The 27,898-nt window shown below is 42.4% G+C and overlaps 1 protein-coding gene across 2 annotated transcripts; it reads left to right on the top strand.

Moving 5' to 3' along the window:
• The first annotated feature begins 3,000 nt into the window (after nucleotides 1-3,000).
• LOC108938227 (mitogen-activated protein kinase 14A) lies at nucleotides 3,001-27,729 on the top strand. 2 transcript variants are annotated; one of them, XM_018758629.2, is made up of 12 exons: nucleotides 3,001-3,439; nucleotides 9,909-10,038; nucleotides 13,618-13,676; nucleotides 15,417-15,528; nucleotides 15,814-15,843; nucleotides 18,434-18,481; nucleotides 18,840-18,954; nucleotides 19,598-19,669; nucleotides 21,279-21,358; nucleotides 23,319-23,397; nucleotides 23,736-23,909; nucleotides 25,934-27,729. In XM_018758629.2, the coding sequence occupies exons 1-12, from the start codon at nucleotides 3,321-3,323 to the stop codon at nucleotides 25,999-26,001; spliced, it is 1,086 nt and encodes a 361-aa protein (XP_018614145.1). In that variant the 5' UTR covers nucleotides 3,001-3,320; the 3' UTR covers nucleotides 26,002-27,729. The 2 variants fall into 2 exon arrangements, with proteins under 2 accessions (XP_018614145.1, XP_018614144.1); XM_018758628.2 differs by lacking the exon at nucleotides 21,279-21,358 and adding an exon at nucleotides 22,053-22,132 and having other exon boundaries at nucleotides 25,934-27,728.
• The last annotated feature ends 169 nt before the right edge of the window (nucleotides 27,730-27,898 follow it).

The raw sequence follows: 27,898 nt of genomic DNA, 5'->3' as shown, positions 1-27,898 counted from the left end.
TCTTCCACATCTGGTGGTTCCACGCAGACTCACTTCGCCCATCATATAAAGTGTAAATGTTCATGCACCATAACTTCATGATCATGCCCGGATAAGCCTTTACACGGTTACTCGTGTAATGTACATAAATGTTTGTATATCTCAAAAAAAATTAGGAAGGGGATCAGGAATCGTTGATATTCTGCGTTTTTGCAGCTACTCGTGTGATGAACATTGGTGCATATGGTGGAAAGAAACTAAGTACTAAAGAGTCCCATGACATCTGCAGCTACTGTATGTCTCTTTCTCCTAATGTAATGCACAAGTTGTATTTTCTATGAGATGTACATCGCTTTGGAGAAAAGTGCCTGCTAAATGAATAAATGTAAGTTGCTGCATAGTAATACACGTACAATATACAGTGCTTCAGTATACTTTTACTCCCAGGCTGTCAGAAAGCAATGAATACACACACACACACACACACACACATCTTCTGAACTGCTTGTCCCAAACTGCTTGTGTGTGTGTGTAGTTTGAAATACAAATCATTTTGTAAAGCAGAGCAGTGTAATTTTCCTTGTGTCTGTAGCATTAACTAGTTTTCATCGAAACGTCGAGACTGTTTTGAAGTGAGAATGGATGGATAACTGGATGAACGCAAACAAGTTTTAAGTGGCCATATAAAGCAGTTCCCTCTATTCACCTCAAGGGGAAGCCAGCAGACAACATTGTCATTTCTCGTTCATTGCTTTTCCCACAGTGGAGCTACGCAGCTTTCGTTGTAAATCATTTCAAAAATTGTAAAAGCTTTGATTCTATTTCTTTATGGAAGTGGATTTTGGCTTAAAATGTGGCTCTTGATCTGAACTGTTAAAACCTTGTAAGTAACACTGTGAAAACAGAAATCAACTATTATTCATAACTGAATTTTGAGCAAATGTTTTTCATAGAAATGTTTCAAAATCATTACATAAATATGAAAAAAGTATATACTTATGCATTTAAATATGTAAAAACTTCTATACATACGTAAGTATGGGACATAGAGTATGTCATCTTCATTGTTTTTATACATGGGAAAGTGTGAGATGGAAATAATGTAATGCAAAAGATCAAATCTATTTAGTGCAATTTTGGGACACCACAGTTTCCAAAATATATATTGCCATATAAATTGCCATACATTGATTCAAATCTGGGTCCTTTGACTGCCAGGTGACAGCTCTAACCAGTACTCTACCTCTAAAAATGCACCAGTGTGATAATTGGGATAGTCCACAACTGATGCTGAACTTCTAGAGAAACTGACCTCATTAGTGGACCTAGCCTAATGGCCAAGTTTGGTGTCTTTCTCATCATATTGACCTTCGGGTATAGTGGATATTTGCTGACAAACAACTATGATTATATTTCATATGCTGAGACGTATAGACTACAATGGAAACAAGCAGAAATCAAAACAACTTTTTTATAGGAAAAAATTACAAATCCGTTATTTAATACTAGCAATTTATTGTTGGTATTAATTTCTCCCATCCTCTTACTTCTCCCATTATCTCTTAAGTTCATGTAATCTGTAAATGTTCATGCTCTATACCTCTGAGATCATAACTGTTGAATAATGGATAAACCTTCACACAGCTACTCGTGTAATGGAAATGTATAATAAAACAACAAAATCAATTAGGAAGATGATCAGGAATCATGGATATTTGAATAAAGTTTTATGCAACTACTCATGTAATGTACATTAGTTCATATAGTGAAAAGTAACAAACTAACAGTTTAGAATCATATATCTGAACCTAAGTCTCTCTATTTGATATGCACACATTGTATTTTCTATGAAATGTACGTTGCTTTGGAGAAAAGCGTCTGCTAAATGAATAAATTAAAAAAACGTAAGTGTCAATGGGCTAATAAAGGCAAACTGGTTTTCTGTTATGTAAAAATCTTTTACATTCATTCCTTCAATCTGTAATCTTTTAATTAACTGTATTTTCTGTAAGTAGAAAATATTAATGAGGGATGTTAATCGAAATTCCAAGAATCAATGATTATCAGTTATAACAGAGATCTCTGAGACAAAGCTTTAGTTTTTGAGTTACTAATGTAGCAGGAGACGGTGAATAGATTTAAAAGTTACCAAGCAGTTCCTGTTAAGTCTGAACTGAATGTGCATGAGGCACAAAAACGAACAAACCATGACAGCATATGACAAAAACATGGTGAAAGTACAAGTGCAGCCTCAGAATGACCAAAGAAGTGAACAAACTCCTCAAAAATGTACAAAGGTGGGATTTGCGGTCAGGCCACTCTTGAGCAATACATTGAAAAGGCCGGTGCAGAAACTCGGTTAATTGAACAGAAAACATGGGCCTCTGAACAGCAAAAAAGTAATATGATTTGATTTCAGTTCTATTCAATAATTTTAATTTAATTTCAAAACCCACCAGTTAATAGTGGTGGATTGGCAGTGTTAAGAGCAGCCATCTCACAGGGGTCATTTAGTACCACAACTGCTCCAGAGATTTCCATCTTGTGAAAGGAAGGATATGCACTCATCGCCTCGTGAACACCAAGGAAAAGCCGACTAACCTTCCATTAATCTGACCCAACATGACTGAACCTTTACAGAAAGCGCTGGAGCAGAGAGTTCAGATGGACTGAGACGCCCACCTCCTTTGTCCCTGAAGGAGCAGAAGACATCTATCTATTTGTTTGTTTGTTTGTCTGCCAAGCAGTCCATTTTTCCAACAGGATGTGTCCAGCACTGCACAGTCCGGCAGTGGACATAGGCTACATGTACGCCTACTTCTTAAACGTAATCGTGTTCCAAAAAATTAACCAGTTTCATTTGTGCGCGTGTGGGAGGTGTTAATTCGAACTCGACAGTCAAGATTTTTATTTATTCATTTTTTTATATAGAAAAATCATCAAACACCAATCCAATATCAATATGAACCAGTAACGTCACTGTGCAGACGACAACGAACAGCCTCCGTGCGATACGATTGTCCAGTTCTCGCGAGACGCGGGGAGGTGGGATCGGCAGCGCGCAGCCGCGGGCTCGACGCACAATGCAGGACAGATTGTGCTACGAGGGTATTCGAGGCGTCTTCTGGACTTGCTATTTTTAATGTAATTTCAGCGATTGCTGGATAAATTTGCACGATTAGAAGTTTAGGTTCAGGGTTTTACGTCATCGTCTTGATTTTTGTTACTAAGGTGTTTATTGTTTTCCCGGACCCTTCAGCAAGTTTTTCCCCGTTGACGGGAAAAGAGAAGTTAGGAGCTGCTCGGTGTCGCTGTGCAGGGGCGCGGACTGTTCTGCAGGAATGTCGCACAAAGAGAGACCCACTTTCTACCGACAGGAGGTCAACAAAACCATATGGGAAGTTCCGGAGCGATACCAGAATCTGTCGCCTGTCGGTTCCGGTGCTTACGGATCAGTTTGGTAAATGAATTTTGATGTATTTCTTTGTTTTTGCGCAATGCGCTGACGAAGTTGAGCTGCAGGCCTGGCTGTTGCGTTGTGCCTCCATGTGGAGTGGAGTGCAGCAGTACAGTGCAGAGTGAGCCCAGGTGAGGTGGCGGGGCCGCGGCGCGCGGGCGCCGCTTCTCAACTGTGTTGCTGGGTAAAAAAAAAAAAAAGCTCCCTGTTCGGCTGTGTCGCGCAGCAGACTTCTGCGCAGAGCGCCGCAGGCCGCTCGTCGGCCCTCCGGACTTAGCTGCTGTGAACATAGTACATACTTCTTGTTTCCGGGCAGATGTTGGGAAGCTGCTGCTGAACGTCGTCGTAAGAATATATTCCTCATTCGGCGTTCAGGACGAAAGTGGGGTTTTTTTTCTAACTCTTTGGTGCGTTTAGACTTTGGCTGCGCTCTGTCACGGTCTCAAACGAGCCCTTACCGGTAGCAGCTTCTTGAGGCGGGTCCCACGTGAGGCCGTTCCTGTCTCTTCTCCAGGGAAGTGGCCCCTTGCGCTGGTCTCAAACTGAAGCTGTCCCTGTTTCCTTCTCCTCCTTTCCACCTCTGTTCATTACACCTCCTTCTCCAAGGCCACCTGCAATGTCAGCATACATACAGCTGTGTAGTTTTAACTGCTGCAATTCTCTGTAAGTACATCATTGATCCAAAGGTACTATCTGCGATTCGAACCCAGGACCTTCAGATTGCTGTTCAGTGTCCCTAAATAGAGTGAGTGCAGCTGCCATTCTCAGTGACATGATCTTGCTGTTCTACTTATCTGGATGCTGTGTAAGTGTCTGTTGATGTCACCTTGTGTGGTGATGTAACACCCCCCCCCCCCCCCCCCCCCCCACACACACACACACACACACCCCTGGTGTCCAGTGAGTCACTGTTTCAGGATCAGGTAGAGTCATCGGAGTACATCAAGCATTTATTTATTTCCTCCATTATTATTTATGTGGGCAGATGGTAGTGTGGTAAAGGTGTTAGACTTCTAATGTAAAAATGTTATGGTAAAAGTCTTCCTACTTTGCTAGCACCCATAACCAGGATACTTACCCTAAATTAATAATAGTGAATACATTTCATAAATCATTGTGAAGTTGACTGACTAACACTGTAAGGGGCCTTTGACAGTGGTCACCGAACTATAGGGCAATACTTGGTATGCAGTAGTAGCATAGTTGGTTATCTTAAAGCATGCATAATTTGTTAGATTATGCTGAGATTTCAAAAAAAGTGAGTGTTAAGTGTGATCCCCTGCCGTTTCCTGTTCTGTGCAACATGACTCAGGCTTACACGTGTCTTTCCAGCAATGGCTTGATGCTTATGGCATGTTTCTTAGGATTTAGTCTTGTTACACAATACAGTTTTTTGGCTAACCACAACAGTAAGGGCTGTGTGTCATGTTCTGATGCAAAATCAGTGCCTGCTCTCTGAAACTTACTGTTGGGTTTGCAGTGTAAAATATGGCACTGAACATGCTGCAATGGAATGGAATGAGTTGATATAAATAAACTGCTTTGCTCTATAAATAAGCTGTCAAAGCTGTTCCATTCATTCGGTGCTCACAGGTCAGAGGCAGGCTACAGATTCCAGGCGTGGGCAATTTTCATTATGTAATTTTTAATACATTTTTAACCTAAGAATGCAGCATATGCACACACAATGCGCACACACCTGGTAAATCTGTCCAGCCTACCAGTATGATTTGAACACAGAGAGGTGTGTGCATAGTAGGACTGTGATGGTGACAAATATTGTGCTCTTCAGGTGATACTTTTATTGCAAGCATTAGCTGTTAGTTTGCTGAAGTACCTTTCGTGACAGTGGACCAGTAGCACCACTTAAGTTTTTAGGATTTGGAGTCTCTCACATGGCCTGTAACTTTTCATGTAAGCTTTTTTTTTAAAAAAAAAAAAAAAAAAAAAAATTGAGTGTGAGAGTTAATAAATGTTTTTGTTTTGAACGGCATGCAGACCGCAGGGTTTGGTGAATTCGGTGGCGTTACACATTACGGGACCGCATGGGAATGCAGGAAGTAGACCCTGCTGACGTTCAGTGTGCAGTGCTGTGGCTTGGGCAACATAGTGTGAGGCCTAGGTTTGTTTCTGTGACCGTCTATAGAGCAGAGTAACTTGCTCCTGCCTTCTAGCATCTGTCTCCTGTAGCGGACTTAACTTAATATTTCGTGAACAGGTGTTTTGGAAACACCCCCCCCCCCACCCCCGATAGAAATACTTCAGTGTCACTGCTGTGAGTGAAGTTTTTTTTTTTAACCATTTTGGTGCATCAGGATCTTATCCAATAAGAACAAAGTAAAGAACAATCCAGAATGGTCCAGTTAACATGTCATCTCAATTTAAAAACATAAGACATGGCCACTGATCTCAGAGACACGATGATGTTAATGATCTTTTTGCTTATTTTCTTCCACTATTAAACCTCAACTGATTTAGTGCCTAGGAATGGATAAAGGCCTTGTAAATAAGGTGCTCAGCAACCCCTTTAGTGGGATGGTATTTCAGAGCCTCCGAAGCACTTTACTGCATCGCTACCTAATTGCTTGGTGCACCTGTCCTCCTCCTCCTCGGCAGATGCTTCACCAACCAGAGGGAGAGATCCTCCTCCTGCCAGGTTACTTTGTGTAATGCAACGAAACTGTCGATGGACCAGATGAGTCAACTCCTTTTTTGAGAAACAAAAGGGCAACTGCTGCTTGAATGACAAATTTGTCCTTCTTGAATATGCCGGGGTCGAAAGTTTAACCAAGTAGCCACATTTGCCTAAATATACATCTTTGAGAAGAAAATTAATACGGTCTTTGCCAAAAATGCCTTCATATTTGAAGAGTACTGGGCTTAATGCATTACTGTTGTGACCACATGAAATCTGATACTCAGGCAAGTGTACTTGAATATTCTAATATTATGCAAACTAGAAGCAGGTCCATATGTGCAGATTGTCATTATCACTTGTGCTTTCAGTATGAGCTGCTCTTGACATGGTTCTATTTTGAGCATTTCTGCTTTTAGTTCCTCTTTGGCTCCTTTGCTCTTACCACGACAGCCTCAAATGCTTTTGGAATGACAATTGAAATCTCAGACATGCCAAAGCTGTAGTGTCTGATCTACTGTTTGGAATATGGGGCACATGGGCAAAAATGGCACAACCATCTTTCTCTAGGTCATATACCATATAACTGCTACTGTCCATGGCCTATGACTTCTGTTTGTGCCCTGTAACTAAGTGCCACTTTGTGTTCTTTATGAAATGTTACCTGCAGCCTTGTTCTTTTTGTACTGGGTTGTCACTCCTATTTACATTTGCAGTACATGTATTCATTTAGTAGACATTTTTCTCCAGAGTGACATGTCTTAGGGAACAATACAATCCGTCCATTAATTTGCCGCATTGCACTAGGTTAACCCATATATGCCCCATGAGTAGCTGCATAAAGGTCTATCCATTATTCTACGCTTTCATAACAGAAAATTATTAAACATTTAGACATTTATTATGCTCTAAAGTTTTATTTGCTTTGTAGTGGTGGTAGAATTATGTTGCACTGATTTGCCCAAAAGACGTTCTCTCACCTTCTCCAGCCACTTGTGATCAGGGTTGCAGATATCTGGAACCTATTCCATTACTGGGTGCAAGGTTTGGGGGTACACCTTGGGCAGGATGCCAGTCCATCGAAAGGTAGCCACACAGTCGCTCACCCATTGACACATTATAGGTAAGTTAGTGTTACCAGTTCACCTGGGTTGCATGTCTTTGGACTGTGGGAGGAAACCAGAGCACCCGGAAGATGCACACAGACAGCATGCAGACTCTGCGCAGGCTGAGTCAGAATCAACCCTACATTTGAACGGTCCGGGTACTGTAAGGTGGCAGCACTATCCGCTACCCCACCATGTTGCCTTCCTGGCATACACTTTGATGCAGTTTAGTCCATATAGTAAAATTCTTGACTCTGTGTCATTGATGACCCAGTGTAAGTGACGAGTCATTGTCCAGGTTGTCTGTCCTTCAAGCCCATGCCTGAATGTGTCTTTGAGGAAGCGAATATTTGAAATAAATAGCATTGTCAAAAATCTACATGAAGCAGTCATCTTTATTCCCCTCAGTGGAGTTTTTAAAAGGCTGAAAAAAGTATTGCTTATTTAATCTTTTGTGTCAGTGTAAATTGTAGAAGCATTCATTGCATAAATATTAGTCTGAGTGACCATTCTTCTCTCAGTGCTCTAAAGTAGTTGCTAGAATCAGATGGTGTTACTTAGTTATAGTGTAGTATGTTCTCCAAAGCCGTGTATTTGTAGCACGCACTGACTGAAGCCACTTATTCCAAGTGGGGTCACGGCAAGCTGGAACCTAACCCGGCAACACAGGGCGCAAGGCTGGAGGGGGAGGGGCACACCCGGGGCAGGACGCCAGTCTGTCGCAAGACACCCCAAGAGAGACTCGGACCCCAGACCCATCAGAGAGCAGGCACAGGCCAAATCCACTGCGCCACTGCACTCCTGTATTTATAGCATCAGTGAAAAATTAGTCCATCTAGGCAAGACTCATATTAGAACTGGACAGAAGAATGAAAAGGCAGCCCATAAATGGCCCATATGTCTGGTGATTTTTGTAGAAGACCTGGGAAGGCATGTTGGGTGCTTTCCTGCTGACACTTTAATTGGTAACTAAATGCCTTGTGTATATACAGTATGTAATATATGCTACGTGTTTTTTTTCCCCAGTTACTTAAAGTGTTGACTTGTGTTATATGCAGTTTAGCAACACGGCAACAGGTCTTTCTGGATGTGGCTTTTGAAGCCTTTGGTTATGTCTGCCTTTTTAAACACTGTGGAATAGTTGTGTTTGTCAGTTACAGGGCGGGTGCTGGAACAGCTGTGAAGCATATTGGGTAAAGACTCATCCTTTCTTGCTCAGGATTGAACAGCGTGTGTTTGTAAGCACACAAAGCTGTGCTGCTGTTTGGAATGTGCCCAGAGCAGTGATTGAGAGGTTTTGGGGGCACAGGAGTGGTCTTGTTGAGTGCTTCCTCAGGCAGGTTCTCAGTTTCTTGCTTTTCAGGCAGCACTGATTCAGCTCCTACACCCTAGACCTGTTTTGACAGGTCCATCCTGTCTGTGCTTTACAAAAATAAGCTTGCAGGATCATTTTAAGTGCTTTTTGTGGCCCACTTTTGAAGAACATGCAGGAGTGTATACAGGATGGCAATGGCTCATGGAGGACTTTTTCACTTGTGCAGCGGCTGCCATGTTGGAGAAGCAGCTTTGTCCCTTGCTGAGCTCCCTCTGTGTGGGAGGCAGAGTCTTATTCAGAGCTCAGCTTACTCTAACATTGACTGAGGTAATGCACAAAATGAAACCAGAGTGGCCTGTAATATCCCTCAAATCAGCCATGTAACAGCAGCCTTGTTACTTGTTTACTCACAGTTGCTGTTTCTCAGCTTCCTTCCTGTGCCTACTGGGAAGGTCACATGACACAAAAAGCACATCAGTTGCTTTTGCAAGGTTATCTCTTCTAGAAATGCTCATCTGTATCAAAGGACTACATCTTGAATCGGCTACAAAATCATTTTTTGACAGTCCCTGCTTTGGGGGACTGCTTCCCCTCCAAGTTTTCATGCAGCAACTGCCTTCTTACACAGGGAAGAACGTTGTTTGAAGCCACTTATTGCGACACTAAATGGCCATTCCTTTGTTTTGGAATATGAACTGTTCTAGTATTGCTGTTGCTTTTTTGAATCGCTCTCACGCAGGCTGCATGAGCACATGCCTTCTTTGAAAGCCAGAATTGCTCCACTTTGGACCGCTCATCTGCAAGCTGGCCCAGATGTACTTCCTGGAAAGCTGGTGTTGGCTTTAACTTTGATCGCACTTGTCTGAAAAACATCTGTTTTAATTTTTATTTTGCTGGTCGGTAAACAACTTTTGTTTTCAGCAGAAATCCATGTGACTTCAGAAGTTTTTGGGTGCAGTCAAGACCTACAGCCTAGATGCTGTTTTTGTCTGCTGTGGTGTTTCTTTAATGAATGGGGAAGTGACATGACTGCAGGTCAATTTGAGAAATTCCATCTCTGTGTCTCAGGCTTGATTCAGTGAGGACCTCGTGTTTCCCTTTCACCTCCCTACATCCGTTTCAGAAATCTCAATAAGCATTTCTAAGGGTGCTTTCCTGGGGAAATTTTTTTTGTTGGGTGCCAGGTGGTCTGGAATATCTCAAAAAACCCTGACCCACCCGCTAAGCAAAAGCTACCATTCACTTCCAGACTGATCATTTGTGTTCACTTTTTTTCCCCTGGTGACTTATCTAGGAACCAGCATTGCTGAAAGACTTTTGGGGTGAATAAACAAGGGACTTTTGATTCAGCTCAAGGGAGATAGCAAGCAGCACTGACTCTAACACCCCACTATCCCTCGTGTCTCTCCTTGACAGCTCATCGTATGATGTGAAAACAGGCCTGAAGGTTGCAGTGAAGAAGCTCTCGCGCCCGTTCCAGTCGGTCATCCATGCCAAGCGGACGTACCGTGAGCTTCGGCTGCTCAAGCACATGAAGCATGAGAATGTAAGTCCTGTTGCCCTTGTGTCAGGTTACTTTTCGGTTGGACTACAGGTGGAGTTTGGGTGGAAAGTTCAGATGCAATGTAACAGGCTTCATGGCAACCGTGCAATACAACAGGGTCATCAACAGTTTGTGTCTATGGCATGAGAGTACACTTTCGTAAGGACACCCTCCAGTGGCGCTTGAACAAAGCAGGAAATGCACACTGAAAAAAAGTGTATTAAACGTGTGTCATGTAGGTGTGTATCATATGAGCTGCTTTGACAGTGATCTTTTGTCTGCTGGGTTCCTTCCAAGTATTAATTTGCTTTGGTAACTCCAGCTTAGACTTGCAGGGCTTCACAACGAAGTCCTTTTTACAATAGTAACTTTTTCCGATCAAAGGAAATTTCCTTGACACTTGTCCGTTGGCAAGAGTAAGGTATTAACTGTAGCGACTGCAGTGACTTTGCTATAATCGGTTTTTCATTAGGTACACACACACACACACACACACACACACACATTGTCTGAACCGTCCATCCCATACGGGGTCGCAGGGAGCTGGAGCCTAACCCAGCAACACGGCGTATGGCTGGAGGGGGAGGGGACACACCCAGGACAGGACGCCAGTCTGTCGCAAGGCACCCCAAGCAGGACTCGAACCCCAGACCCACCAGAGAGCAGGACCCAGGCCAACCCACTGCACCACCGCGCACCCCCCCCCCCCCCCCCCCCCTTTTCATTAGGTACACTTGTGAATAAAAAAATGTTATACTGCTGTTAGCTCAAATTTTCTGAAGAAACCTTGCTAACAAAATCTCGGTGCACTGTGTGTCACGGTGTTTACAGGGAGGAATCAGGTGTGTGTTCAGACTTGGTCGACAGTTTACTAGTTAAGACCGCCACTTACGTGTTCTTTTTGAATACAGGCGCACACATGGTCCTTGAAGTTAGTGTAAACTCTTTCCTTAAGGGTACATAAAAATTGGTGGTGGTGTAATGTGTGTACAGTCGCTGTCCACATATATACCCTAGAGAAAATAAGCATGGCAAAACCCACCGCAGGAATATTGTAGAAAATAAACACTGAAAAATGTGCATATGGAAAATATAATTGTGACTTCCAATAATTAACTTATTTCATGATGTAAAACACAAACTTTGATAGTTTTTTGGCACTTAATTTTTTCCCCATATTTTACATTTCACGTAACCTCCCATTTTCCTCCTCCATCCTACAAAGATTGGCTTCTACAGGGCAGAGCATGTGAACATATGTCGGGGTGTTGTACTGTACAAAGTAGTTCAGCATTGAGAATATGGATAAGTCTCTGCATCGAAAAGCCACATTAGATATAATCATTGTGAACTGAGGACAAGCAAAGAAGGCAGTGATTCTGCTACTTTTTTTGCGTACCACTTGCAGAATTGTCACAGGTGATGGCCGCACTAGCAAGCTGTTCCAGTGCCTGTAGATTAGACATCAGCAGTACTAGTGGCAGTGAAAGTAGTACTGCTGTGACATCGCCATCAAATTTGTGAAATCCCAAATTCCCTAGGCTTTGGATATGATGGACACATGTAATTCATACAAGACATATGAGGACTGACTACTAAGGAAAAATGGTGATCTTGATGATCAGTGAAGGAATCCAAGTAAGGAAGGACAATACAATTAATCAGTTATTGTTCACTGAACTTGTGTAAATGAAGTCATGTCATTGTACACAGTGCGCCTACAACGGCACATTCAAAACCCCAATAATGGTGTTTCTGTTAAAATGTTAAGCTAGTAGTCCACTAGGTGTTTTTTCTGTACTCTGATAAATAGTGCATATTTTTTTGTGGTGTTTTCATGCAGTCATTCATTCACTATGGGAGTGTTTTACTTTTTGGTCCTGTTCCCCCCCCCCCCCCCCCCCCCTTTCTATTAATTGGTACTGAATAAGTAGCGAAAAATCCTAGAATCTAAAAATGCCTAAAGTACGCTTTATCTGTGTTTCACTGCACCTCGGCCCAGGAGTTCAACACCTGGCGGACAGGACCACCGTATACAGGCTTCTGCTTTATCATTTTAAACACTTTGTCCACAATTCAGGTTGTTGGCACTCATTCTGAAAATGTAACCCGTGGAACAAGTGTGTGGTTCCTTTATTGTTTTACAGATCTGTTTGCTTGCTCTAAGGTTGGTAAATGTCATACATAAATGCGAGACCTTATTTTTTGCAGGTTGCCAATTAGCTTTTAGAACAGTGGGATCCTCTTTCCTGGTAGTGCACTGGGTCAACCCTAGCACCTCAGTCTCGTTTCACTTCCTCCTTCAGAAGGTGCCGTGTCTCCTCCTCCTCTTCACTCTGTTTGCGTATGGCAGGTAATGAGGGCATGTGTTGCTGCAAGCAGATGGTCCTGAGGAAGTGGAGGGTTTGCTTTGAGGGCATTGCTGAGACATTTTTCGCGCACAACTTGTCGCTTCAATTACCCTTGTGCCTCAACCAGTTTGCTGCCCACCCTGCTGCGAGTGAGGTGAAGCCTGTGTGCAGTGCCATCTTGTTTTTGGTGTCGCGGTTTCTCGTTTTTGTCACATTGCTCTAAAGGGATGTCCATGTAATAACAGGAAGGTAGCATTGCAGATGGCATTCACTTTTCCAGCATTCTTATGTTGTGTTCATTTGCCTTTCCTTACGTTTTCCAGCACTTACGTAGTTTTACTCTCTTTTCCTCTTCTTCGCAGTTTACATAATGACTTGCCTTTGCCAGGAAAATGTCTTAGTATGAATGTGTTTGAGTGAACACTCATCCAAATGAAAGCTAAATGGGACAAGCCAACAACATTCCAGTGGGATGACAGTTTTTCACAGAGCTCCTCTGCTGTGCTTTATAATGCCTTGATGGTATCATTAACATCAAAAACAACAAGAGTAGTTCAAAATTTTAGCTGGGTAGCTATTGAATAAATCTGTTTTCCTTGTCTGGTTCCTAGAACTGAATCTGCAACCTTTTTGGCGCCACGTCCAGTTTATCAGTGCTTCTTCCACTCCTTGTCCATTAGGGCAATAGCGCTGAGTGAATGTGGAGTTCCAAGCAGTAAAACCATGCAACAGCCATTTCATTGAAGTTATATTACATTTTGTTTGAGTCCATGTCCTGCCAGTACAATCCAGTGAATTAAATATAAACAGTGCAGTGAAAAACAAGACAGGTAGCGCCTACTCCTCAGCTACATGGCCTCTGGCTTTAAATCCAACAACTTTGAATGTTCTCCCTGTGCAGGCATGGAATTTTACTCAATGTGCTCTGGTTTCCTACTACAGTCAGTGTGTGTTCCAAGTGAATTGGTGACTACTCATGGTGTGTGTTTGTGAGATTTCCCTGCGGTAGACTGGTGTCCTATCCAGTTTACCCTGCCTGATACTTGATACATCCAGCATAGGCTCCAAGCCATCGTGGCCCTGCGTGGTATAAGTGCTTATTGCTAATGCATGAATGAATTGATGATTTATGTCAACAGAGCCAATTTTTAGTATTTTTCTGTGGGCCTTTAATTCTGTTAAGATGCAATGCAAAGGTTAATATATCCAGATGTCTGCCTTTTTGTTACAGGTAATCGGTCTATTGGATGTTTTCACGCCTGCTACTTGCTTGGAGGAGTTCAATGACGTGTGAGTATAATCGGATCCTTTGAGAACTGCTGCCTTTATCTGGAATAGACTTCTGGTATGAAATGGAGTCCCTCAGAGTCTTTGTTTTAACATGTATAAGGAGGCTCTGTGTTAACTTAGTCACTGCCACTGAGTCTTCCATTGGGAGACAGTCTTGCTTGTGTTCAGAGTTTTCTTCAAGATGAGCATTTGGCAGGCTGGTTTGATGACTCAGTCACTGGCTGCCTCCCACTATGTGCATGTTTGCACAGGCATTAGTCTGCAAGCACACATAGATGTGAGTAGGGAGCCTTTGCAGGGGGAAACATTGTGTGCTCACTTCCAGTTGCCATGGAAACCAGCATGTCATCCTGTTTGTAGCATTCCATGACTGAAGCTTTCTAAAGGGCCCTCTGGGCCCTGCTCACATTGCAACTTAAATATAACCCAAGAAAGACGATTAATCGGGGGTGAAAGAGACAGGAAGAGTGGCTGTTGGAACTTTGTGTGTTAAGACCAAGAGCTGCTCTAGCTGATCTTGAGTGTCTTGTCAGAGTGCTTCCATCTCCCTCCCCTGCTGCCTTTTCTGCAGCCTTCTTGCAACAGTGTTGCTATCCCACGGTCTCCCAGTGCAAAGGGTGGGGGTCTGTCCAAGGTCAGGGCTACTGAGAGGGGCCTCTAGACAGCAGTGTGGGAAGGAGGATTGTTGCAAGTGAAAGGAGGCTGACAGTGTGGGAAAGGAGGCAACAGGAGTGAGAATGTCCATCCACCTGTTTCCACATATGGACTGTTGGTAAGACCTGTGCACGTGCTCACAGGGATTGCCAAAAAGAATACATATGTACTTTTGCAAATGGGCAGACATAAGCACAACATATACCCATAAATAGGTAAACAGTTACTGGCCAGTTTTTGTGTTGTTGTAAGTTTTAGCACCCCCCCCCCCCCCCCATTTTTCTGTAGTTTTTGAAAGGTGAATTTACAAAGTCTCTGTTCAGTTGTCCTCATGTAATGTGATTGTTTGCATGACTTTTCATTTATATTTGATGGTTGTCTTGCACATGAATGAGAATCCTGTCAAAATGGTTGGTATGAGTATTAAATTCTGGGGTTTGTCATTTTTACCCCTAAAGTACATTTTTAACAAATATAAAGTACTGGCATCTTAAAAGGGTGTCTTCTGGGAGACCAATTTCATGGCCAAAGTTTTGGAGGAGGAGGAGTGTCTGTAGCTGGTGGACATATTATAAAATTCAGCAGTCTGTTGGACCAGAAGGAGATTTCCCTTCCTCCCTACTCCTCTCTTTCCAGCTACCAACTACATGAGTTCCACTTCTCTGACTTGCAAGGTAATCTCCTAAAAGTGCAAACCCCAAAACAAGCATTGAATAGAAGTGCAACCTCCTGCAAAATTCCACACTGACCCAACTTTACTTCTGCACAGTTTTCACAACCAGCTTGAAATAAAGTATAATTTGCTAGTTAAAGGAAACATAGTTGTATAAAATCAGCAATAACAAAATTTGAAGTGGGAGTGGGAAGTCTGAGGGGGGGAATGCTATCAACTGTGGGAAACCAGGATGCCAAATGGGAAGTCGATTGCAATCACATGTGGCTCCCATACAATGCTCTCTCAGCTGTGCTGTATGGTTTGTTCCCTCAGTAAGTACAGTCCCATAATTATCCTTATGAAAAGTGCATGACACCCCCGTTTTTTTTTTTTTTTAAACATTGATCTGTTTGCTTTTGTTTGGTGTGCAGATACCTAGTGACACACCTGATGGGAGCTGATTTAAATAACATCGTCAAGTGTCAAAAACTCACGGATGACCATGTGCAGTTCCTCATCTACCAGATCCTGCGGGGTTTGAAGGTAAGAAAGCGTACATCTACTATAGTGGTTGGTGTTCCTCTCCCACTTTGCCTCACATAGCTTTGTAACATCTGTTTGGCTGTTTGCAGCCATAGAGAAAAGTAGAACATGGGTGTCCTCCAATAGAAACCCGTGCCTTACTGTTCAGATTGAGCCATTGCGTAACTCTCTCAGCTCCTTTTGAGGAAAAACAGCCCTCTGTGTGCAAATGTGGTGGCCTGTGAGAGCATGTGCTGATTTCATTTCTGTTTTTTTTTTTTTTTTTTTTTGCCCTTCCCCTTTTAGTACATCCACTCTGCAGATATCATCCACAGAGTAAGTCAGTGATCACCCTCCCCTTTTTTCCTTACAGCTCTAACCTCTGTCCCTGTTATGAATGATTTTGAATCTTTTTTGTTTTTGTGGTCAGTGGACTACAAAAAAAAAATTCAAAATCAATGCAAAACATAACACTTTCAGTTATGTCTTGCATCTTTCTTGAAACGCACAAACATACCCCTATTTTCCCAAGGATCAGCTCTGCTTAATCACTGGCTGCAAATTAGCTAGAACTTTAAGTTCTCATTAAAATGAATGAACTAAGCCACAAACAACTCTGTTCTCTAAGAATAGGGTTTTAAAGAAATATCCATACTTACAACATTAAACATAATTAGGTGGAGTAACAATAACACCTTATTAATCCTCAATGGGAAATTCACTCAGATTGCCATTGTTTTAAACCTTTCAAACAACCTTTCACTTATACATGTTACCCGGAGGATGTCTCATATTCATGGTCAACATTTCAACTACTGCTTAACTACGCTTTGACCAGTAAAGAGGAATTAATTAAAATTTTAGTTGTCCACATGCCCATTTACATCTTTTCCTACAATTTCACGTAAGTTTTGGGTGTACTACAACTTCAGCTCTCAAAAGGCAAAATACTCCATCCAGTAAATATGTGTAATCTGTACTTATTTAATCTATTCTTTACTATTGTTTTCCTGTTTCCATGCATTCACCTTCAGCTCTTTCACTCTTATGAAAACCTGTAGGCTTCTGCGGCTGGTGTCAACTGACTGGAGATTTAACTCTTCTGGATTAGACTGTATTGTGTAGGACACTGGTTCCAACGTTTTGCTTCCCCTGTTGGACGGATCTTCAGGGAGCTGCCACGTCTTGTGAATGCTAGATGTGAACTGGAGTGTTCGACGAGGGTGGGTGCATTTATGGACGGGGTCAGAGGTCGTAGCGGGTGGTCCTGACAGGTGGTGCCCCTGCTGTGTTTTTCCAATTGCACTGTATCTTTTGTGTTACAGGTCGGTTCGTTGAACTGAGCTTCCATGAGAGGCAGTCGGGTTGTTGTGGGTCTGGCGCGAAGACTCGAAGTGAGAGGTGTCCAGGTTCTTGATAGTTTGAAACCCTCCTCCCAATTGAAGTTGTCGGGGTGCTTCTCTATCTTGATAGCCTCTCTTACTACTCCTGAAAGCTCTCTCAGCGAATGGTTTTGAGCGCAACAAAGTCATAATCATTCGCCGGCACAAAAATCAAACGTCAGACACTAAGAAACAACGATCAAACCAGCCAGGATAGCCTACCTCCCCTATGTAAAAGGCACCACCGACAAAATAAGTAAATTACTCATAAAGCACGGCATCAAGACCACCTTCACTACCACATCCACAACAAAAAGATTGCTCGGCACAGTAAAAGATAACCTGCCACTGAATACTAGCGGAGTCTACCAAATACCCAGCAGCTGTGGAAAAACCTACATCGGGCAGACAGGTCAACTTATCTCAACACTGCTTCAAGAACACATAAGAACGACAAGAAACAATAACATCAACTCGGCAGTGGCTGAACACTCGCTGCAGACCGTTCACATGAGATCCACTTTGAAGAGACCACAGTCCTTGCAGCTGTTCCCGGATACAGGAGCCGTGTAGTAAGAGAGGCAATCGAGATAGAAAAGCACCTCAACAACTTCAATCGGGAGGAAGATCAAACTATCAAAAATCTGGTCATCTCCAGTTTCGAGTCTTCACACCAGACCCACAACAACCCTACTGCCTCTCATTCTACTCTGTTCAACGAGCCCACCTGTAACACGAAAGATACAGTGCAATTGGAAAAACACAGCAGGGGCACCACCTATCAGGACCACCCACCCTCATCGAACACTCCAGTTCACATCTAGCCTTCACGAGATGTGGCAGCTCCCTGAATATCCTTCCAACAGGGGAAGCGAAACTTTGGAACCAGTGTCCTACATGACGTGGTCTAATCCAGAAGAGTTAAATCCCCAGTCATTTACTCTTGTTTACATTTTCTCTTTACTGTGTATATTTGACCTTATGTTTCTCATTTGTACTTTATTTTGTACTTAGTTTTTTTTTATAAATAAAATTTGTTTTAATGATCATTTCCATAACACATGCAGAAGTGGTAATTTTGGTTTTAAATGGCAAATACTTTTGCTTACCCCCAGAGTTCCACCATTTATATAATTGTGGTAGAAGTCATGGTGAGAGCCATCACAGTAGTTTCAAGGGTGGATGCAAAATGTTTCAGTAATTCTGATGCTAGAGCAACAGCTCTAGCGGTCTAGCTGACTTAGCTCCCTTATGGCTGTTGGCTAATAGTGTTACGCACAACAGTTTGATTAAACAGGCTTTGTATGTGACTTTGTTACTGTACATGTCTTAGCCCGAATATGTATCTGCCCTGGTGTTTCTACTTGGAATATATAAATTTAGATCTTGTAATTCATGCAGTTCTATGTCATGTTGGAATCTTTTCGCACCCCAACTGTAAACGGAAAATGAAATGAGTACATACCACACCCTTAAGTGTAAGGTGAAACATTTTCCTTATCAGCTTGATAGATGGCTTCTTATTTTCTCCCCCCCCCCACCAGGACCTGAAGCCCAGCAATCTGGCTGTGAATGAGGACTGTGAACTCAAGGTGAGATGGACTGGAGTGCACACTGGTTGTTGGAAGGGGTTTAGGAAAATGACCATTTATTCTTTTTTGAACTCATTTTCTCTGTTGTGAAGTCGACGCTTGTTTTCAGTTAAGTTTTTCTTTCAAAGTGCGCTCACACACAATCTCAGGAAAAGCAAAGGGGGATACACTTAATCTGAAATGTATGCTAAGAAAGGGTGCACTTCTTGGACAGCATTTGTCATAAGGCGGTGGAAAGTGCTGATTACTCCATGCAACCCTGTATCTACCAAGGCAATTGTAGATGTCATGAGCAACAAGGGTGAGATGATCCCAAGCGTCCTCCCCTTACTTAAAATCCCCTAACCCTCCGTTACAGATCCTGGATTTTGGGCTGGCACGGCACACCGATGATGAGATGACGGGCTACGTGGCCACCCGGTGGTACCGTGCCCCAGAGATCATGCTTAACTGGATGCACTACAACATGACAGGTTGGATACCACATGTATTGGTTCTTTTCCTGGGGGGAACCTAAAATCAGGTGCACGTTACTGTCATGGAGGGAATCAAAGTTTGGCATGCATCATCTGTGTATGGTGAGCATAAATATAAGCAGACACAACTTGCATGCAAGAGGCACACATATCGTCCCCTGAGGAGGAGAAGGAAGCCTCAAATGGCAAAAGAATGACTGACTAGAGAATTCCTACAGAGCCACAAAGCAAAGTTAACATTTTAGTAACTGGAGCAAATGGAGCATGAGTCAGTGCAAACGTACATCCTGTGTATTAAGTAATTTATAAGGGTTGTGTAGCAAGATGTATTTCACGTTAAGACATTTACTGCAGTTATTATGCCAAGCATGCTTTATGGAATTCTGTTTTTGATATTCATGAGTATAATTGTTTCATGGTGTCCTACAAACAATAACCTTGGGAATGTCAGTTAGAAGAAAGGCAAGCAGTCATGATTAACTTGTTAATGTTGTGTTGTTCAGTTGTATGCAGTTGATACGTAGTGGATGAGGAAGTAGATCTGTCTAGAAAGATGCAAGAGGATGCTATCTTTATACCTCTATAAAATGTGTATCATTTTTATGTGGTGATATGAGTTGTTTCTCTTCTCGTGTTGCAGTTGATATTTGGTCTGTGGGCTGTATCATGGCTGAGCTTCTAACTGGCCGGACACTATTCCCCGGCACAGACCGTATCCTTTCTCTTCCCGGTCTGGGTGAAACCTGGAGATCTGCCAGGAGTCGGTCAGTGGATGGGGGGTGGGACTGGGAGATTGTGGGGAATTTGAAATGTTTATTCCTTTCCTAACTAAATTAACTTCAGCGACAAGCTGTTTCTATTAAACGTAGTATATTGTTGGCTTTATTTGTACAACAGGCAAATGACATCCACCTTGAGAAGGGAGCAACATTCTGATTGCTTTTTTAAACTCAGAGATTATTGCGGATACTTTTTGACTTAGCCTTATGTATCCAGAGCTCTTAAAATTTGTTAACTGAAGTGGGGGCGGATTACTGATCTTACCAAAGAGGGAAGTATTTAATGAAATGAGGAGGAATGTTTCTCAACAGGCAGTGACATGTCTGCCCTTCCTTGCGTGTCAGGGTGAGGTCTCTCACTCTCCTCTGCCGTGTGACATGGTGTGTAAATTGCATGCTTCTCTCAGGGACTTCTGGCCTCACTGAGCCTGCATGTTGGAATGGGGACTTGGCTGGGAGAGTTGAGCATTGTGTGTGTTTTCCACTGAAGAAGGGATCTTCTGGAAAACTATACCTCTTAATCTCTTTAAGTAACCCATCCTCCCCCATGTCTACCCCCGCCTCTGTGTTTTGATACCTGCTAACATCTATTTTTCCATCTAATGATAATTTTGAGTCACTAACATGGTACTTATTCTGGTGGCCTACTGAAATCCTGCAGCTTGTTCTTCCTTTTGTTGCATTTACTGCCCTTACACAACAGTACTCGTGTATGTGTGTGTGTGTGTGTGTGTGTGTGTGTGTGTGTGTAGTGGATCAGCTCCCTCACACTCCTGCTGTGTTTAACCTGTGACACAGTGCAGTGATTATGCCACAGGCTTCCTATTTTCAGGAAGCCACAGGAAGCTACATGCCTGGTTCTCAGTCAGACCCCATGTTCTGCTCCCTGAACCAAGCTTCTTCCCGCAGCGTGACTCTTATTTCCATGCGCCACTTTAGTCTTCCACTTTAAAATGAAGCACTCTTGTGCATAGGAAGCATGCAGGTCATTCCAGTAATCTGCCTGTTTTAGGAGTGGGTGGTTGTTGTTGCCATGTAAACTAGAGGAATCTCTGTCTTGCTGTCACAGGACTGTGAGAAGCAGTTTTCGCCTACCCTTTAGTGAACATCAGGAGATGTCACCTTTGCAAAGCTTTAAGTTGCTTTCTGTTCCTTACAGTTTTGATACAGGAGTACTGGCTCATCCATTGCTTCATTGAGCTCTCTCTTCACTTAATTGCGATTTAACTTTCTGGATTCAAAAAGGGATTGTTCGGTAAAAAGTCAATGTTTGTGCGTTTTTGTCAAGGAACTGCTTTTTGCCTTCATCTTTGTGATGCATTTTGTCATCTGCATGGCTTGTGTCCCATGTTGAACAGTGATTTTCATATATTTATTAAACTTTTTTTTTTTTCCCCCCTCACTTGTGGAGCAGTTTACCTTGCCCCTGTAGCTGCTCCCGGGCATGCGCCCTGTTCCGATGCCCATGAGCATTTATGAGCCCCCTAGCCACCCCTCCATCATCATCCCTTCCCTGCTTTTTCCTTTATGTTGACCTGATAGATATTGATCAGTTGAAGCTCATCATGCTGCTCGTCGGAACACCGGGCCCCGAGCTCTTGATGAAAATATCTTCAGAGTCTGTGAGTTCTCACTTTTGCCTCATCTCTTCAGTTTGCTTGGTTTTTCCATGTCTCAGAAATGCCAAAGATTGGCTCATTCACAGCTATTCTGAGCTTGTCTTTGTTCAGCTTCAGCCTGTAGCTGCTTTCCTCTGCTTGTGTAGTATGCATTTCTTCTGCATTCTGTACAGTGGCATGGGATTTTTTTTCCTCCTCTGTTTTGAGGGGGGGGAATTTCGTGACAGGATGGTTTCAGAGGGTAAATTCTAACTGACCAGCATTATTACCTCTCACTGGCTTATTGCTTTACCATGGGAGCGGTGTGTTCACAAGGACATTGGACTGGTGGACTGGATGTCCACACAAATCTAACAAAGCCAGTTAACGGCATTGTTGGACTACTTTTTGAGTCTGTCCTTGTTCCAGACCCCCCCCCACTGATGAATGGTGGTGTCCTTTTTCTAACTCTGTGCTCTAAATCTGGCACCCTCTACCTAGATCCAGCTACTTGTTGTTCTCTCCCCCTTCCCTTCCCTCACTCCCTTTTGCACCAGTGATTTTTACACCCCATCCCCCAGAATCCACTATAGCAGGACCTCACGTTTCTGGCTGCAGGCCATGCATATACTCTTCTCTTTTTTTTTCTTTTTTTTTTTAATAAAATCACTTCTTGTTTAACTTGTGTGCTGTAACCCCCTTGACTTGGGTCCCAAAGATATAAACCAGCTTCAACAGATAATGCGTCTGACAGGAACGCCCCCCGCCTCGCTAATAAGCAGGATGCCCAGCCATGAGGTGAGCCAGGACCTGCTCCCTGAGCTTCGGCCCACACGTCAGAGTGCCTCTCCACCCTTGTGCAAGACATGACACGGTGGAATCAGGTGCAGGAGCACTGAGGCAGCCACATAAAGCTCTGTTGCTTCCACAGAGATGCAGCTGAGTTGTTCACAACTGAGTTGTAGTTTGAATACTGTTCCTCCTAAGAGCATTGTACAGTGTGTTCTACTTGTAAGGATAAGTTAGGAAGCAGATGAACATTTTAAACGAGTGCCCCACTTGACACTGTTCTCAGACTGATTATGAAATATATGGATGTGTGTGTGTGTGTGTGTGTATATATATATATATATATATATATATATATGTATAGTGTGTAGAGGTGTTGTCTTAGACACTAATTGGGCACTGATTACATGGCAGCAGTGAGGCAGCTGAACACGCAGTAGTGACAAATTTCTCGAATAACATTAGATCAGGACTAATCGTGAAGACTTCGTCCATTTTATTGAGAAGGACTGTAAAGGTCCAGACTAACAAAAAAAAAAAAAAAAACAACGTTTTGTTTTTCACTGTGCGGTGCTGCCTTTTCTTTCCTGTACTCTCATCTTGACAGTACCTTCTTCACTGTAGTGGTCTCAGCCCCCTCTACCATTTGAAGTGCATCAATTCTTTGTTAGTTGACAATTGCTTTAACCTACTAGGAAAGGCATTATCTGAAGCAGAACAAGTGAAATAAAAGCCTTTAAGACCCTGTATTGTACATGCCTTCCAGATCCTTAGCAAGCTGAAGACTTTGAGCTTAAAGTTAGAAGGCTGACATAAGGCATACAGTTTGACTCAATGCTTTTAGCGCTGTGCTCAAAACTAACACTCATTTAGGACAAAATTGACACCCTTCTCTACAGCCAGAGTGGAGAAACATGTCCTGAATGCCCATCTAGTATGTGCTGGCTTCTAGTCTGCCTAATTACTGATTTGCATAATTGAACAAATTTTTCGGTTAGAAATTAGTCTGACGTTCTTGGTGTTCTAAATGTAATTGACCAGTTCCTCAGGGACCTCAAGACACAGGGAGTTCAGTTTATAGCCCCTGGTTTAAAAGGTCTTCTGAGATATATATACACTTTTTTTTTTCTTTTTTAATTGGTCCTTCTTGCCTGCAGTGTCCATTTTAAACTGTTTTGGGCCTTTCTTCCAACAGGCCAGAAACTATATCAACTCCCTACCACACATGCCGAAAAGAAACTTTGCTGACGTTTTCATTGGGGCAAATCCACAGGGTAAGATCTGGTAATTTCCTTGGGTAATATTCTTATGCTTAAGCACATGTGCTTTGTCTGCAGTTGGCTTGAGTTGACTAAGTTGACTGACAGTTTGAACAAATTAAGTTCTTCACAGGCGATGTTTAGCTTTGCATATCCAGTCTTTAGTATGGTGTGATTGTGTACAAAAGATCAAAATGGTCACATCACAGTTCGTGTTGGAAGATGTGTGTGCATGTGGCAAATGTTTGCACTACAGGCAGGAAAGGAACATTGTGGATTTCCAGATGTTACCTCTGAGCTGACCTCATCAAATTAAAAAAAAAAAAAAAAAAAAAAAAAAATCTCTTCCTTAGCTGTGGACCTGCTAGAGAAGATGCTGGTTCTGGACACAGACAAGCGGATCACAGCAGCGGAGGCACTGGCACATCCCTACTTCTCACAGTACCATGACCCAGATGATGAGCCTGAAGCAGAGCCCTATGACCAGAGCTTTGAGAGCCGTGAGCTGGAGATCGAGGAGTGGAAAAGTGAGTCCACATAGTCAGGAAACCCTTCGATGTTTGGTACAAGCAGTTCTAGTCTTGCCAGCCATTTAACCAGCATATAAAATATTTTACAGTTGTGCAAAACCAGTATTTGGATTCATAGTACTGAAGTTGATTTTTCATTAGCTGCATACAATATTGGGGATGGGGGAGTCTGCAAAATGCTGTACAAACACTGAAGTATTGTATAGACCTCTTGGTTGTTTCCGGAGGCATGGTATAACTTGGCAGCTGTTACAGTTCAACAAAGAACTAGGATTTCTGAGATCTCTCCTTCTGCTGTTTTCTTATTAAAACTTCATAGGTAGGGGTGGGAAGGTTAATTGTCAAATCAATATTGCATTGCCAAGCCGCCTTAAATCAGGAAGGGAGGGTTGAATGGCAACTTGATTGTTGATCAGCAGCTTGATCAACAGTCTGTATGGGCTTTAGAACAGACTCCTAGTGTTTTCTTCTAAACTGAGTCTGGCTGTTGCAAAGCCCATTTTACATGGAGAAACTGCAGCTTTGTACTTGGATGGAAGGAGTTTCTACTCCATAATCTGAATATTTGTGGTCAGTGCCCATAATAAATCAAGGAGGTAAGAAAGAATTCCGGCTGGCTGATTTACTGTGAGTGGATCAGATCTGTTGATGGTTTAGCAACCAAATCGTTGTACAAAAATTTTATACGCAGATTTAAGGCAGTATGGTGTGTCCTGTACTTAGAAACTTAATCTGGACAGAGATAGTTTGTTGTTCAAAGTTTCTTAGTTTAATGTAACATGGAGCAGGCTAGTGACTCATTGTCACTTCTGTTTGCAGCTGCTCATGTAATGTGCACTGTCACAAAAAGTGGTATCAAACAAAGTGACTATTTCGAGAATCAAAATCTTTTTTGGCAAAATGCACTTTTGTTTTGAGGTTTATGTGGCTTTGATAGAAAGTGTCTGAAAAATGAATGAATAAATAATTGTGAGCAACATGATAGTTCCTTAGACTGTGTGGAGAGGTTGGGGAAAAAAAAATATATATATATATATACACACACACACACACACACACATTTTCAGAACCGCTTGTCCCATATGGGGTCGCGGGGAACCGGAGCCTACCCGGTAACACAGGGCGTAAGGCCAGAGGGGGAGGGGACACACCCAGGACGGATGGAAATACAAAGCAGATTTCACTGCATTTATGTTTTAAACTAATAGGATCTTTTAGACCCGGCCTCTGTTGCAGACCCCTTGGGGGGTGGACCTTAATCTCTGCCAGTCGTATTCAGCGATGAAACCATGAATATCATTAGGATGTCCAAATGGTTCTAAAGCCATAAGATCCAGAGAGTAGAACATCTGACCTATGTCAGGAGGGTTTAAATAAACTAATTGGTTTAAACCGACCAGTCATGTAACTCCTAGTTAGTATATAACATTTTGTCTGTCAGAAGAGAGCCAGAGGAGCCCCTGGAATTTTGAGAACAGCACTTATGTGACTTGTAAATGAAGCAAAATGAAGAATCTAGCTAGAGCACAGCGTTGTTAAACTTAAGACGGTGCTTGCCATTCATGATTGCTGTTTGCCAGCGAATGGGCTGAAGCCTTGGCAAGTGTTGTAAATTGTATGCTATCTCTGTTTATGAAAAATGAGTGCTAAATACTTCTCACAATTGTTTGCAACGGCAAGAAAAGTTTGTCACTCAAAAGTTCGTAAGTCAGGGAACCACTGGGTTGGCTCTGTGCAGAGTTGAGTTGTGTGCATTGCCTCAGCATTTAGCTAGCTTAATTTACACGTATGTCATGGATGGTAATGGAGTAGGGTGACTGGAGATCAGTGGTACTGTTACCACAACAGTGAATTTGAACATTCCCAGAAATGTACTCTTCTCAAGGAAATCTTAAAGACTCAGTGTAGAGTAATGTTTTCCCACATGTTTCTGGGGTTCTTATAATTGCTTTGCTAAGTCATGATATCTATCAAGAACCTTTAGCCTTTCTGTTCTCCTAATGTGTGTTTTGATCATCCAGGGCTGACCTACGAGGAGGTCCTGAGCTTCGTGCCTCCAGTGTTTGATGATGACGAGATGGAAGCATGAGGGGCAGAGATGACACTTTCGAACTGTGGTTCATGCTCTTCTTCATCCTCCAACCCCACCCCCACCCTTCCCCTCTGTACAAGATCCACTGTACATGTGTCTCAAAACAGTAATGGGGGGAGAACTCATTCAAGTGCCTACCATTGATTGTCTGTACTCTGTGGGTTCAAAGGGCAGAGGCAGCTCTTTCTACAACTTCTCCATTTTTATTGTTCTCTGGGCAAACTGCTTCTGCATCAGTGTCATGGCTGGGAATGGAAGGGCAGGGGCATGCATTCTTGAACACTTGTGAAAACTTCGGAAAATTTTTGAATGTCAACAATACATACATTTCAGTACTCTATTCACTGTACTTTCCAGAATTGTAGTCACTGTTCCAAAAGATCGACAAACCTTGGTTCTGTATAAGGCCATATTGAAAACGGCCTTGATGTGAGCTGTGCTTGAGAATCCTGGTTTTATTTTCTGCTGGACCTCAGTCTGCCACACCCAGTGAGGATTGGGACCATGCTCTGGTGTTTAAAGTAACATCCCTTCACCTTCACTAGACATTGGAGTCCAATTTGTGATAATTTTTAACTGACTGAAAAGCCATATATGACTTAAGGAAACATGCAAAACTGAATTTATAGTGGCAGTAGTGATTAGTCCTGCATTTTGTTTTTCACGCATTGCCTACATTTCCATTTCTTGCAGTGCTTAATTTGTAGTTTTTGTTTATCATTCACTTATGCAGTTCATTAACATTTGTATGGCACTTCAGGTTGACCTACAACAGAAGACTGGAGATTGGTACTTCTCCCTCCTGTTGCACCATTTCCTGTCCTCTTGACAATATTCATTCTGCAGCATTGATGATGCAGCTTCCATTTTTCTGTCCCTGTATTGTTTTCACTAAGTACTGGAGATGTTATTAGCAGGTGCATGTTATAGTTTGTCATTTTGCATCTGTACTGTGCTCAAGCAGTGAGCCACTCATCTTGCCTTAAATCCGAAGAGCAGTCTTGGGCTTGGCCACTTCTGCAAATTGGGTTCCTCTCCTGGATCCTCCTTCCCTGGTGGTCAGAGTGCTACTGGTGACAAACTCTCTATCTGAGCCACTGTCCTTCATTCTGAAAGAGCTGCCAAGATATGTCTTGTTTCTGTGTCACTCAACCAAGAGCGTGTTTCAAGAGTTCAAAAAAAGGCTTCAGGATGTATATAAATGTATTGGATATAGCTTTTTTAAATCATTTTATCCTTCAGATTGTGTGTTGATGGTATATGATTCCATAAAATTTCTGTATTGAGCATGTCTTTGTGTGTTGGGAATGTGTGAATATGTGCTTGTGTGTTTTGAGGCGTATCAGAGGCAAATGTTAAAATCACAAAATGTAATATGGTAAGAAAAATGAAGTTAATTTACAATATTTATAGCCTTATAAAGAAAGCGGAAATGTGTAGTGTTTTTCCGGCAACCTGCTAAACTTCCATGATACCAACTGTACATTTTATGTTCAAAACAATTCACCATTACACAGAAAGGGGTAACCTGTAAATACCACTGTCAAAAAATAAATGAAATATTTGTAAAAAATATTCTTGTGGCTGTCTTTTTAAACCAAATGTATTTGAAAAATGCATTGATCGTCAACCTCTCTGGGAGTGAATAATGAACGAGTCCATTTAAGCACTTGTTTGCATGTGTATCAACTGTAAAGGCTATCTTTCTTCCTCATCAGAAAAAAATAAAACTTCTACCAAAAGCTTTTTCTAGACTCAATTGCCTGTTGACACAAGACCCAGTTTCAAGCCCAACATCCATAACAATGTAGTATCTGTCATCTCTGCTGCAATCTTTGAAGTGTTACTTTCTCACTGCTTAGGGGGAGACTTTCAAAATTGAGCAGTACAGTCC

The sequence above is a fragment of the Scleropages formosus genome, chromosome 2 (genome assembly GCF_900964775.1).
Source record: "Scleropages formosus chromosome 2, fSclFor1.1, whole genome shotgun sequence".
Classification (NCBI taxonomy): domain Eukaryota; kingdom Metazoa; phylum Chordata; class Actinopteri; order Osteoglossiformes; family Osteoglossidae; genus Scleropages; species Scleropages formosus.
The sequence above is the reverse complement of the archived record's forward strand: the minus strand, read 5'-3'. Positions and strand labels throughout refer to the sequence as shown.

Coding starts and splice junctions, on each gene's coding strand:
- LOC108938227 (XM_018758629.2), top strand. CDS start 3,321: ATGTCGCACAAAGAGAGACCCACTTTCTACCGACAGGAGGTCAACAAA. Junction 23,398..23,735: donor CATTGGGGCAAATCCACAGG/GTAAGATCTGGT, acceptor TCTCTTCCTTAG/CTGTGGACCTGCTAGAGAAG. Junction 23,910..25,933: donor GGAGATCGAGGAGTGGAAAA/GTGAGTCCACAT, acceptor TTGATCATCCAG/GGCTGACCTACGAGGAGGTC.